Source organism: Trematomus bernacchii, unplaced genomic scaffold, assembly GCF_902827165.1.
Source record: "Trematomus bernacchii unplaced genomic scaffold, fTreBer1.1, whole genome shotgun sequence".
NCBI lineage: Eukaryota > Metazoa > Chordata > Actinopteri > Perciformes > Nototheniidae > Trematomus > Trematomus bernacchii.
Genome location: NW_022987786.1, coordinates 272,769 through 287,529, shown reverse-complemented (window position 1 = coordinate 287,529; position 14,761 = coordinate 272,769). Strand labels below are relative to the sequence as shown.

Below are 14,761 nucleotides of genomic sequence, written 5' to 3'. Positions count from 1 at the left end.
GTCTTTATAGTGCAACAACAATATATTTTAATTCCATTTTGTTACAGCTCTATTCAATCATTTTGGCTGCTAATGTTTCTCTTTGTTCAAGTTTAATTATTATTTTTCTATTTCTCTTCTCTCCATCAGGTGACTCCGATGTGGAACAGGAAGTGAAGACAGACAGAGAGGTGAGAGAGGAGCAGTTTTACAGAGTGAAGTGTATTGATTTCACCACTGAATTAAAATAGAATTGCTTGGGCTGTCCAGTTAAACGCTATAACGCTCGCATTTTAACTAGATACCAGAGGTGGGAGTAAGTCCTACATGTGCAAGTCATGAGCAAGTCTCAAGTCTTGACCTACAAGTATCAAGCAAGTCCCAAGTCACTGTGATGAGAGTCAAGCAAGTCAAGTCAAGTCATTGCTCAGGTCAAGTCAAGTCAAGTCAAGTCATACGAAATTCTGATGAATAAGCCCAGTTTCCACATTTAAATCAGTTAAAAGACAGTGGTTATGAAAATGGATTTAACCCACACTATGATCTTCATTACATACACAGTTAATCATTTGAAATCTAATTTAGACCGATGACAATCATATTAGATTCATATTAACCCTAGAACTGCAGACAATATAGCTAGGACTCAGTCAAAAAGTCTGTTCAAAAAGGCAGAATTCCAGGTAAGAAAATCATATATGGCATTTGCCATTACACATATTTAATTTAAATGTCTGTTAACACTAGAACCGCCAACAGCGTCAGCACCTACAGAGATATCATTTTCAAATCATTTAATTTGTTCCTCTTCATAATTTCCTTATAAACTAAGTAGGACGATTTAAAACTCAGTTAATTGGGTTAATTTAGAAATTGTTTCAGTTTATCATCGTAACAGATCAAAAAGTTCAGATTCATTTTACAATAAATCAAGGAATGATGCACTTCTACAAACAAAAACAATTAAAACATTTAAACAAACTACTAAAAGATGATGAACTCCATGATTCAACAGTTTACAGTAACTTCTGAGAACACAGGGGAAATAAACGAGGCATCTCTTTTCCTCTCTCTCTCTCCTCCGAGAGAGGAACGAGAGAGCGAGAGGAGAGAGAGAGAGAGAGAGAGTCGGGCGAGAGAGAGAGAGGAGCGAGAGGAGAGATAGAGAAAGAGAGAGGCGAGCGAGATCGAGAGCGAGAGAGAGAGAGAGGAGAGCGAGAGAGAGGAGAGATCTAGCTAGTCTCTCTCCTCTCTCTCTCTCTCTCTCTCTCTCTCTCTCTCTCTCTCTCTCTCTCTCTCTCTCTCTCTCTCTCTCTCTCTCTCTCCTGACAGCCCGTCAGTATCAGGGTTAGTCAAAATGAATCCCTTGGAGGTTCTAGTGTTCATTTACCGTTTTGTCTTCTCTTTGCTTAATCGATTTGAAACCAAGTCTGACGTAGCTTAAACTTAACGTTAGCTTTCTAGCTAACACAACACATTCACGCACCTTTCTCTGTGCGGTTTTTTGTAGTGACGAATGAAGTTGGATGTTGTGGTGGTCGTGTCACTGATCTTTATGCTGCAGACCCTGCATACCGCTGTTCTCTTCTTATTAGCGTCATCGACAACATAATCCTTGAATCCAAACTTCACTATTTTTGGAGTGACGCTAGCCGCTGCCATGTTAACTGACACTCCTGCCGTCTAGTGGGTTGCCAGGTTTGCGCGCACGGCGCTATAATCACCCAATCACGTTTCGAAAAAACTAAATGTAATATCTCACTACAAAAACAAACGCAAATATTTAATTTTAAAAAGTCAAGTCCTTTCAAGTCATCTGTCTCAAGCTTAAAGGTAGGGTAGGTAAGTTTGAGAAACCGGCTCGATATCGCTAGAATTTGAAAATACACAACCGGAGAAAATCTGCCACTTCCTTACAGAGCCCCTCCTCCAACACACACGAACGCGCACATGACCAATGAGGGCACGAGATAAGTTTGTGCACAGATGGAGGCTGACAGGCAGGTAGGCCATCCAGTTACTTTAGCCGGGCCGGCTAAAATGATTGGTCGTGCTTTTTACAGTATTACAGCTTCCACAGATGACATTTTTTTATGGATTCTTTGTCAAAGCATTTCAGATATTCATTGCTATCGGGATATTAAGAGCATTCCATGGAATATAACAAAAAGTGTATCTCGAGCCGGTTTCTCAAACTTACATACCCCACCTTTAAGTCAAGTCTCAAGTCATGAATACCAAGTCAAAGTCAAGTCAAGTCTTTTATCAATGTTAGTCAAGCAAGTCTCAAGTCCAAAAATATGCGACTCGAGTCCGACTCGAGTCAAGTCATGTGACTCGAGTCCCCACCTATGCTAGATACCTTAACGCGTTAAAATAAATTGACGTTACCAAGCTCGACCCTACTTCCTGTTACACCAGCACGGGCAAAAACGCTGACAAATCTGCAAGAAACAGCGTCTGAGGGCTTCTTAACATTTAACAAACTATGAATGTGTCATACCCACTTAACGGGAATAAACTCAGCTAACTGAATATATGAACAATTTCTAGTTAAACGAAACACAAGTCTAACGCCGAGCCTCTGAATTAGCCCTGAGCGAAAAAATGCTAACGCACTTAGCACAGAACTCACGGTAGAAATACTTTATTACTTATCGAATCTGCACAAACAAGATGTCAGATTAAAGCTGAGATTCCACAGATTCTAGGGGTATAAGTATCAGACCAAAACTCGCGGCAGAAAAGGCAAACCCAGACAACACATAACGTAGCTTTACGGGGCCAAAACGCAAATAAGTCTTACCGTTGCTGTTTTCTGATCAAAAGTGTTGTTCAATGGCATTAAAACGCTGCTGAAGGTTAATCCAATGTCTCTGTCACTTTTTATATGTTATAGTTTGGATTCCTAAAGCTTTTAGTCTACTATCCCATCATTCAAGGGTGTTTTTCACTATAAGTAATGGGTTTTTTGGATGGACACTATAATTCATTGCTTAGAGAAAAAAGATTAGTAATTTACCCCTTTTAGTGAAGATATAGTCATTTGTTCTGGGAATGTCCTTTTCAAGCTTTCATTTCATTTCATTTTTATTTGTCCCGCTCATGGTACGCAAAACCCAATGTACAATAATTGCCACCAAAACATGTCTCTACAAACACACCATTGAGCGAAAAGGAGCAGGGAGAAAAAAAAAATCTTATATGACCTGCCCCTTTCTAAAAATAAATAAATAAATAGATATAAATGGTCTGCCCTTCATAATAATAATAATTGTTATTTTTTTTCACAGCCAAACATAACAGTATCTTAGGATACTAAGAGAAACACAAAAAATACTTATTTCCCACTTGACGGTTAACGGAAAGAAACAAAACAACAACAAAAAACAACAACACCAAAACATCACAAAAGGATAAGGAAAAGGAAAAGGAAAAGTGCAACACCCTCATCTGAGTCCTACTGGAGAAGAAGGTGGAAAGCGGTGCATAATAATAATAATAATAATAATAATAATAATAATAATAATAATAACAATAACAATAACAATTGGACCTGCAAATAAAGAACAGACATCACATCAAAGACAACAAAAATATTTAGCAATGCAGGGCCAGAGTATAGACTTATTCACATTCTGCTTCATATAGTCCCATTTTTCTTAATTTATACAATTTCTTTAACTGAAAAATACAATTCTTTAGATCCTTCTGTTGAGAATTCCACAATTGTACACCAACCACCGAAATACACATTTGCTTAAGAGTAGTCCTTGCATAAGGATGCTTACAATTTAATTTCCTTCTGTGGTCTTCCTTGTCTGATCCAAAAACAAACAACTGTTGTAAATATACTGGTAACATTCTCAGGAGTCCTGACTTAAAAAACAGTCTGTTGGTGTGTTCTCTTGAATCAGCTTTATGAATTATTCTTACTGCCCTTTTCTGTAATATTGACAATGGCTTTATGTTGCTCATATACATGTTGCCCCACACTTCTATACAATAAATAAAAAATGGCAAAATTAGTGAACAGTATATATATTCTCAATGCCTTGTAATCTAGCAAATACTTTGCCTTGTTTAGAACAGAAATATTCCTAGACACTTTGGTTTAAACATGTGCTATGTGTGATTTCCATGTCAGGTTATCATCCAGCGTCACACCTAAGAATCGAAATTCAGAAACCCTTTCAATAAAAACTCCATCAGTGGACAGTGAAATGTTTTCATATTTTTTTCTATTAGCAAAAACCATAAACTTAGTTTTATTCAAATTTAGGGTTCACTTATTTTCATCAAACCATCTTTTAAGTTTGACCATTTCACGTCCAATACACTTTGCTAAAATGTTTAAATCATCTCCTGAACCAAAATAATGTGTGTTGTCTGCAAACAACACAAATTGCAATAATGTTGACGTTCACATGTCATTGATGTACAAAATAAAAAGTTTAGGCCCTAAAACCGAGCCCTGTGGGACACCACATTCTATGTTCATACACTCCGATCTACTAGCAGCCAATTGTACATATTGTTGTCTGTTATCTAAATAACTTTTTAACCAATCTAGAACTACTCCTCTCACACCATATCTATGTAATTTCGAAATTAATAGGTTATGGTCTATGGTGTCAAATGCCTTTTTTAAGTCATTAAATACACCTATTGTGTATTTATTTATTTCTATAGCTGCTGTAATTTCTTCTGTTATTTTCATTAAAGCTAAAGCTGCAGATAGATTTTTCCTAAATCCATACTGACTCTCACTCAACAACTAATTTCTTTCAATAAAATTATCCAATTTTTGGACAAACAATTTCTCAAGGACCTTTGAAAATTGTGAAAGCAAGGACACTGGTCTATAGTTAGTAAATTGGCTTTTGTCCCCTGTTTTAAAAAGTGGGATAACTTTCATGCTATCTGGAAAAACACCTGTCTGAAATGAAAGATTAAAGATGTAGCTTAGCGGTTTAATTATACAGTCAATAGTTGTTTTCACTATTGTCATGTCGATCCCATCACTATCAGTCGAAGTCTTATTTTTGCATTTGTCTACAATGGATCTAATTTCTATTTCGTTTATCTCTCCCAGAAACATTGACTGCAACACTTTACTTCCCCCAATTCCGCCACCCTCTTTTTGCCCATCGTTTTGTTTTGGCCAACCCGGTATCACGGCAAGACGTGAACATGTGACGATCTACCATGCTGGGAGACGTGAATATATCACGGTTTCGTCCCTTCAAACGTGACAGTTACACGGTATTGTTAACATGGCCCAACCAGTGGAGAAATACCCGGAAGTGCCAAGCAAATGGTCTACCGCGTCTATTGGTCGGTTTTTATTGTCAAAATTAGATGTTTTTAATTTATTTTTTAATCGTCACACTCGATTTCGCCAATTTTCTTGTTGCCCTAGCTGGTCGACACCTCTTTTAGCAGAAACAAAGGCTACATTAATGTATTAAATCAATGTTAATCCATGTGTGTGGAGGTGTGGATGTGGAATTAACGGACGTGACGTTGTGCAATTGCGTTGCCAGGCAACGCAATTTACAAACTATTCAACTACAACCCTAATTATATTTTAGAAGGCCTCACGACATACTTTAATGTAAATTAAAATGTAAATGTGAAGGGATGTGTGTAATGTGGTGATTGACATTATTCACCCACGGATCTATGGGTTTGTATTGTTCCGCACGGACATTTTAGTTAACCGGACTCCTGTTGATGTGAAATCCGAAAACATTTAAAAAAAAATAATAATAATACTTTATTCCGAGTGTGCTTGCTTTTCTCTTTGGAGGTCATCACATAACGGCATTGTAATACACGGTTCGGCTGCATTAAATATGACATATCTGCCGTAGTTCTGTATTTATAGAGCCCTGATGAGAAGACTTCTGGACAAACAGGAAGCACTGCCGCCAAAACTGAAAACTTGACGTGGATCATAAATATATCAGCAATTAAACAACATCTTACATTTCTTTTCACACAATACGTCTCCTGCAGTATCAATACTAATTCGGCTGACTTTTATATTTGATCCAATTGGTAGATAGGCTGTATTTACGCCATAAACGGTGCACAAATACGGGGTAAATTATCGCTTATGTCATTTATTATTAGCCCACTCTTAGCACTGTTTTCCATGACATTTGTAAAGATATTGTCGATCAATGTTGCACAAGTTGATGTTATTCTACTGGGCTTGGTGATTAGGGGATAAAGCCCCCTGCTGTACAATGCATCCAGGAAATCAGAAGTTGTTTTGTGTTTAGATACATTTAGAAGGTCGATATTAAAATCCCCACAAATAATACATGTTTTATTTTCATTTAGGCCATCCATTAATACTCCTAAACTATCTTTAAAAATCTCTACATTTGATCCTGGTGCTCTATATGCACAAGTCACAACAACATTTCTCTTCTTTTCCATTTCAATTTCTATAGTTATGCATTCCATTAAATCATCACAATTGTCATTTTTTCAACCAGTGTGCATTTTAAGACGCTGTCCACATAAAGAGCCACACCCCCTCCTCTCTTATTGGTTCTGTTGATATGGTGTAGCCAGCGCCATATAGAGAGAGAGTTACGACAGCGGAGGTCCAAAATGCTTGATCGTCACGTGGTTCAGAGAGACTCAGGAAGCTCCCGGAAGTTCGTGGCGGCCATTTGAATCACGATTTGAATGCATTAATAACAGGATAGAAATGCAATTTTTGGTAATTAGTGGTCAATAAAGGTTTTGATTTGCAATATTTATACAACATATCGATATGTGTATGTAGTTACATTTTTTAAGTAAAATGTGCTAATATTTGAGGATTAAGATAAAATAAGAAGTACTTTATTGATCCCAATTGGGGAAATGTTTACGCTGCAGCAGCAAAAGACAAGGCATTGAACATTAGACAGTTAAAAGACTAGAATTAAACAATCGAAAATGTAAACATCTTAAATAGAAATAAAATAGCATTACAAAAAGTAGAAAATATACATAGATAGTGTGAACAGCTATCTTACCTGTTAACACATGTTAGGCTAACGTTGCCTTGGTTACAGAGCCTGTTGCTGTTGTTTATTGCTTTGAATGATTTAAAACAAATATTATCTTCTTAAACTTGTATGGTAGTCAAGAACATCACATCCTAATGTTTATTGATATATTTAGAGGGATGGGAAGGAAGGCTTCAAAATTCAGATTAGAATAATTTCTACCATTTCTTTAATTCATGGTGGTTTCAGTAATCCCATGGTACTTGAGGACATAAGTAATCTAAATGACTAATGTCATCTTTATGACTTTCAGAAAGGACAGGAGACCGACAGGTGCCTATCAATGATTGTCAACTGACAGCACAATGAGTCAAAGGACTAGCAGCAGCAGCATGATGATGATGATGATGATGATGTTAAAAGTGTTGTTTTAGGAACATCCATTGTAAATACATGGAATTCAATAAACATTGAATAGCATGTCATGCAGTTTGTCTGTGCCTTTTCCTCCGTGTTGTCCTGGCATATCGTCTCCACCATGGTTTGCTGTGCTGCCTGGGGATGCTCCAATCGCTCAGAGAAAGGAGTATGAATGTACGGTTTCCCCACTGACACAGAGAGGAGGAAAGAATGGCTGGCTCAAGTCAGCAGGAGCAATTTAACTATCACAAAAGACAACAACAACAATATATGTGAGGTAATCATATTTTTCACAAAACGAAGACCACACCATTGGGAAGCTTAATGTCTGTTTAATCAAAAGAAGGAACAGGGAGAGGCTTGCAAAACTCTGGGAGTTGAAACTCAGGGTGAGGGTGAGGGTCTCATTGCAGGTCTTCAGGCTCCAATGAATCCCCCTGGGGTTCTTGTGCTGAGAGAGGGAGACAAAGACAGGAGAACGGGTTAGATACATCTAGCAACCTATAGGATGGGAAATGGCTGACCTATTTTAAACTTACCTTGTGTTTTCACTCTCACTTAAGTCCCTCTCCCTTTGCCATCAGTCCAAAATCAGCTGAGCTGCAACATAATACAGACAGGTAATAATCAACAGAATACACTAAAAACACTCACCCATAAGTTACGCTTATGTTTACTGTTTGGAAGTCTCAAATATGCACTCTAAATCCATATCAATAGCCATGTATCACACAAATAGCTCTCTTCCTTATTATTGTGTAACGTTAACTATATTATACTAGCTTGAACTCCAAAATGGATATCCTCATTTCACCACCTCCACCCACTACAATCACCAATGTTATATTTAACTAATATTTAACTCCCTCCACCCCGGATAAAAGCACGTTTTTCTCTAATTCCACAACGTTGGATGAAATAACATTAGGAAAACGGATTAATAACTGTTCATGGTTACCGTGTGTTGCTAACTTTATCCGGTATCCTAGCCTAATCTGTTATCTGTAAACGTTATAATCCACTAACATCCTTTAATACACATGTTCATTTGACTCAGATGTGCTGATAATATCCGCAATATAAATCTTTAAACGTCTTCTTACCTTTAAAAGTCCATCAAGAACGGTCTATGATGCTGCAACTCTACTGCGCTGCTAGCCGCAGATAGCCTCAATAGTTCCCAGGAAGTTAGCTTGCCGCTGACTTCCGGGGGAACTATTGACGGCTCCACGATCCGCCATTGCTGTAAAAAAACTGGTCCATTGGAGTGAACGGAGATGTCTTCACTCTTCTATCTATATGGCGCTGGGTGCAGCACGTAACCCTCAATTTGGAAATCAGTGACTTTGTCTTTATTTAACCAAGTCTCCGATATGGCAATTACTTTGAATTTACTTTTAAATGTATCTAGGTAGTCAGTGATCTTATTAAAGTTTGCATACAGACTCCTGCAGTTGAAATGTATTTAAGCAAATGTATTTTCAAGTCCAACATTGTCATTAAATTGATCATCGGTATAATATTTACACGAGTCACTTATATGATTAAACACATGATTCTCTGAATCGACATCATATTCAAAATTGTACATGTTATGCTCTGTGTTGTCAAATCTGGAAAAGATTCCGAGTGGCTCAGTCATTTATTTGTTCATTTATTGTTTTCCATGTACGTCTGCAAGGAGTTAACTCCCTCCACACATACCTGTTCATTCCTTTGCTCTTTCATGCCGATCAAGCGAGTCAATTAATGTTTTTACGTCCGACATCAGCTCACCTCCTGGGGTTCTCCGGTTCCTGGAGCGGTGTGTCTGCCAGCCTGAAGCCTGAAGAGTAGACTCCAAGTCCGGTTCTCCTGCTGGACTCTCCATGTTAACACCATACTCCAGTCGACCCTGTGCCACATCTTGTGGGTTGTTCAACACTCAGATTTTTCAGTTTTTCTCGAATAGTTTCAGTTTAGCAGGGAACAGAATCACATCCATGACTAACTACTACTAACTAGTTCTTTAGGTGGCTGATAACGGAGGGAAGGCATTTTGATGAAGCATGTTCCAGTTTATTGAAGTTGCAAAGGAGAGGATGGAGGACAGGGTCACCACTGTAGGAACAGATAGCGCTCGCCATAAGGTTATCGTTGAAAAAGGACCGGGAAGATTTCAATTTACCGGAGAAATGGGAAATATTCCTGCCGACTATTATCTGAATGTGTCTTTTAACTTAAAAACAATTGATAAAGAAGGCTTCAAAAAGACTGACATCATCAATTGTTACATCCGCCGCCTCCCCGGTCCTGTTAACTCTGTTTAACTGTGTTCTATGTAAATGAGCGGTTGCCCTGATGTCCTTGGCTGCTCACCTCCTGGCCTGCCCCCGAAGATTGTGATTGGAGCGTGCCGGGCCCGACACGCTCCAATCACAGCGCACATCCAGCGCATACCTTCCGGAGACGAATACAAAGCCTGTGGACAACGATCAGTCTGGAGGTTCTGATGTGTGAACAGACGCCTCTCGCTATTTGCTCATCGCTCATAGACAAAGCTGTTAACAGTGTTTAACTCGTGTGGTCCGTATTTAATTTAGTGTTGTGATTAGTGGTGTCTAGAGTAGCTTTGTATTACGTTGACTGTTGTCCTCTAGCATAGCTGTGTTTTCCTACAGCCTCCTTTTATTAGTTTGTACCACTTTGATAGTGAGGGTTGTTTTGTTGCTATTTTCGTTTGTTAGTATCTATTCCTTTGTATTTAATTAGGCTCTCTTTTTAGAGTCCTCCCTTTGTTGGTTGCTCATTTAAACCTGCGCCCTTTTGGCCTTTTTGTTTGCTCCAGGCTGCTTGCCTTCCATTTTGTTATTTTGTTATCAATAAACTCCTTTTAATAATTACCAATTCCAACTGGTGTATGTTGCTTTTCCTCATCCCCCAGTGGGGACGTAACTTCAATACATGTAGATTTAGATGTATTAAAATAGTTGTTACTGAGACATTCAGGCCTAATACTGTGCTGTGATTGGCTGGTAATACTGTGCTGTGATTGGCTGGTAATACTGTGTTTTTACCGTTTGAAATTGACAATGAACTCAGATGATCCAGACTAATTTGCATTTTTCAAATAATAAATAAATAACTTTGTTTGTTCCAGGCTCCTGAATCCTTCTCACCTGAACACACAACTGGATCTTCATACAGGTAATGCTATTTACATGACCAAACATTATTTAAACACATTCAAAATATAAGTTTATTTTATTGTGTTTAATTTCATGTCTTTCACCTTGAGGTATTGCATCCAATCTCTTTCTAACAGACATAAATAAAATAATGCTTCTGTGTATAGGATTGTTTTGTTTTTGCACACATGCACACACATCCTGATGCATGTGGACACATCTTCAGTGATGTTCCTGTAATCATCAGGTGTTTCAGATCTTTCAACAAACCCTCCTCCAGGTCAGACTCCAGCTGGATGAACGCCTGTCAGTCAGAACACAGGCCAGTGAAGGCTTGTTGTAGTAACTTGTCCCCTGTGTGTCTACAGGTTCAGGTGTCCTGGTCCAGGTGTGTTCCAGTGTGCTTCGACTGGCCTGGTGTTCGTCATGGCTCAGGAGGCGGAGCTTCTGTACAGGACGGTCCCTTGGGAGGAGAGCCTCCTCCAATCAGCTGGCAAGCAGGCAGCAGGGCCGCTGTTCGACGTGAAGAGTTCTGTTGAAGCTGCCGTCGTCCAGCTCCACCTGCCACACAGCGAGACAGAGGATGGTAAAGACATCTAGTGTTAACAAATACAAACTTATATAATGATTAGCACCTTATACTGTCCACTACCGCTCAAGAGTTATGAATCAGCTTTATTAAACTAGTAACAAAGATAGCAACAGTATAATGCAGACACCAAATGTATTCTTTACATTCAAATAGTTTTGTCCACAAAAGAAGAAAATTAGATTATGAAAAAGTCAATTTAGTCGATGTGTTGCATGACAATATTGAAGCAGACGATGCAATGCAGCTCTAAATACTGAGTTGGATTGTCTTTGGGCCCTCTGCAGTCTCCTCACTGTAATATTAAAGAGATGTAAACTGTGATTGGTCAGTCCACAGCATGCTCAGCTACTAACAGTGCTAACTCAACGCTAACTCTCTGTTACTGTTGTGATGCTAAGCTAGCAGTTTGAATAATTCTTACTTTGTTATCCATCTGTTGCTCTTTCTGCTCTTTACATTGTCAGTCTGGCTGAACCATGAACAAAACAAAACAACAGACAACAACATTTATAAGTTAGACTTTCTACGCCCTGAAAGCTTTAGAGAACTCTTCACACATCTAGAGAGTCACTCAGACATGAGACCGGACTCAGTCAAGCTGTTCTGACAGCAGATTACAAACATAACAGTAAATGCTCACATCCAGAAAGATCACAGGGGACGGATCAATAATGAAACATTAAAATAAAAGGTGAAGGATATAAACTGGAGCATCCTAGTGAGGCTCCAAAGGGAATGACGTTAGATGAACATTAGCTCTGAACTAAAGTGGTGAGACATTGAATATGATGAAGCTGTTTCAGCAGCAAAGCAACAGATGACCAGTTCTTTGCTCCACAGCGCTGCTCCTGGATGGCCTGTTGTCTGTCGTCCACATCACTGATGAAGGCCTGAGCATCTTGGAGCCGCTGGAGGTCACACGCACTCACGTGGTGGTGAAGGTGCCTCACCTCTCTCTCTATGGCCTGGTCTGCGATATCCTTAAAAGGGTTCTGTTTCTGCGGATAAAGGGCAAAATTCTGCTGTTCCTACGACCCCCGGGCAGAGAGGAGCAAATACTGGATGTACATCTGCTGCCGAACAACGTCCTTCAGGAGAAGGTAAAGTGATGCTCACCATCAGACTAAACACTGGTTTAAACCACAGCTGTTTCCACACACACTGCTTCTCTTCTCAAACCTTCTCGTGCTGGGAGAAGAGTAAGATCTATCTGAACTGTAAATCTTCAGATCGCTCTTTGTGGTTTTGTATGATTCTCTCTCAGCATGTCTTTCTGTCTGCGGAAACTGATGGCACGAATGGTAAACACATCACACAGAACTGAAAGACGTGCTGAGATGAATCACTGCCAAGACAACGTGATCTCATCCCTACCAGCCACATTTTACAGCTTGGGCAGCCGCCTTTTGTGTTGTATAACTGACACAGACGGTTTGTGTTTTGGTTAACGTTGGAATAGCTTCTTCAATAGCTTATCTCAAAGAATTAAAATCATCTATTTTGAATATAAGGCAATATTTTCTTATAATTATGTTGTAATTGATTGTATATCTCATCACTTTATGGAGCAGGTCTGTCAACGCTTGTTGTTCTTTAATGTGATCTTTAAATAAAGTTGCCTTGAATATCTGAGCATAACTAAAGTTACCCTGTTACTGAAGGTTGCTGAACAACACAGCTGTGCTGTGCACATCACAATCTCCTCCGACTGTGAGCTGGACATTTATCACAGTTACAGTGTGCACTGTGAACCTGAGGGCTTCTTCATTCAGCCTGAGGTGAGTCACTGATGCTCCTCTAAAGAAACACAATGATCATTAACTCACATGTATCTGTATGTGGATCCACAATCAGGAAAGATCCAGATAAACATTTAACTTCTGCTTCTGGTTTTCAGAGTAAAACATTTGATTCCAGGTTTGGACCAGATTACTATCCGACATTTCAAGTTTCCCTGACAACAAACACAGAGAGAGTGGCTTTGAAGGTCAAGGATCAAGGTGGAAACGTAGTCTGGAATTATCGCGTGTCACTGGAAGGTAAAGACTCCACCTGAGCTCAGACCCAGTGATAGACTGGATGACTCTAAAGATCCATCTCATAGCATTCTCTATTAAGGCTCCATGGCAGCGCATCATTACGACATTAAACACACAACCTGTATTAGTCCTAAAACCATGGTAAAAACTAGTGTGGTGGTGAAACAGCGTGGCATCATGGGAGTTGTAGTCTTTATCTTCTCATGGTTAAGTGGATACGCCACCATTACAGGAGACCGTGATGAACGTACTGTTACCTTGATTAAAATTACACATCTCTCTGAACCATTAGGGATAATGTTTTGTACACAACTCAACAGAACATGAATAACATCGGTGTAGGAGTTTTTATACATTTTAATGAGGAAATGTTACATATTATAATGTGATTGTTGGTTATTCAACAAAAGTATTTTCCCTGTTTATCTACCAGTTCCAAGGCGGCAATTATCCCAGAGAATTGACCCAGCAGAGAGCAGAGTCCCATCAGACCAGTGGCTGCTCTCAGTTCGGGCAGAGTTCATTCAAAGAGTGTCTCTACCTGTGCTGAACGACCTTCTGGATAAACTCCTTGAGTCTGAGGTGATCAGTGAATCTGAAATGGAGTCAGCCAGAACCAAATCCCGAAATGACGGAGCACGAGATGGAGCACGAGAGGTGGTGGACACGGTGCGAAAAAAAGGAGCTGCAGCGTGCAGGGTTCTGATCAATGCTCTCCGTGAGCTGGACCACCTTCTTTACGAAGAGCTCCACTCGAGCTGAAGCGTCCACGCTCACTCAGGTCGCGTCCACGCTCACTCAGGTCGCATCCACGCTCACTCAGGTCACCTGTCCTGTTGTCTGCGGTCTGCGGAGGCCTACTCCCACCTGTCGAGTATGGCTGTGCTGAGGTGGATTTTCCCCGGAGACATCGTGGAGAGACGGAGTGGCTCCACGCTTCGGGCTGGGGCCTGCTTCCACCGGGTGTGTGCTGCTGTGCGGAGGAGGATTTACCACGGCTGGGGCCTGCTCTCCACCTGTCCTGGTTCTGCTGTTGCGGAGGCCTGCTCCCACCTGTCGTGTGCTGCGGTGTCGTGTGCTGCTTTGCTGAGGAGACTTTTACCCCGGGGATACCACGGAGAGACCGGAGCGCTTCCACGCTGCTGCTTTCGCCTGTCCTTTGCTGCTGTGCTGAGGAGGATTTTGCCCCAGGAACATCGCGGATACTGTGTGCTGGTCTGGGAAAATGTTCCATATCGTGATTCTGCTGTGCCTGTTAACTGTTTTGGACAATGAGAAGATCTCTAGTCATCCTGAGAAGTGAAGTAAAAAGATATGATTCTACACTGTATTGAAGTAAACATGTATTATTTTGAATTGTATTTTAGTGAACATGTATTGTTTGAACTGTTTTAGGTAATCACAACGGTTTTGGGTAATCACATATATAGAAATGATATTCTCACTTTTAACTCACTGACCCAGAGATCCTGTTTCACACACACACCTCTCCTTTTCACCCCTACACACAGATGTTGTTTTTAAGGTCGTTAAAGACATCATTAAATATGT

The 14,761-nt window shown here is 39.9% G+C and overlaps 1 protein-coding gene across 1 annotated transcript; it reads left to right on the top strand.

The window, feature by feature from the left end:
* Window positions 1–139: 139 nt before the first annotated feature.
* On the top strand, window positions 140–14,219 carry LOC117497532 (caspase recruitment domain-containing protein 8-like). The gene is made up of 7 exons (XM_034149497.1): window positions 140–170; window positions 10,552–10,598; window positions 10,948–11,165; window positions 12,012–12,271; window positions 12,833–12,949; window positions 13,069–13,210; window positions 13,644–14,219. Exons 3-7 carry the CDS (start codon window positions 11,006–11,008, stop codon window positions 13,970–13,972), a joined length of 1,008 nt encoding a protein of 335 aa, XP_034005388.1. The 5' UTR covers window positions 140–170; window positions 10,552–10,598; window positions 10,948–11,005; the 3' UTR covers window positions 13,973–14,219.
* Window positions 14,220–14,761: the final 542 nt, after the last annotated feature.

Excerpts from the sequence above, each read along its gene's own strand:
- LOC117497532 (XM_034149497.1), top strand. The coding sequence starts at position 11,006 with ATGGCTCAGGAGGCGGAGCTTCTGTACAGGACGGTCCCTTGGGAGGAG. Across the intron at positions 12,272-12,832 it reads ACAACGTCCTTCAGGAGAAG|GTTGCTGAACAACACAGCTG; the intron begins GTAAAGTGATGC and ends CTGTTACTGAAG. Across the intron at positions 12,950-13,068 it reads GCTTCTTCATTCAGCCTGAG|AGTAAAACATTTGATTCCAG; the intron begins GTGAGTCACTGA and ends TCTGGTTTTCAG.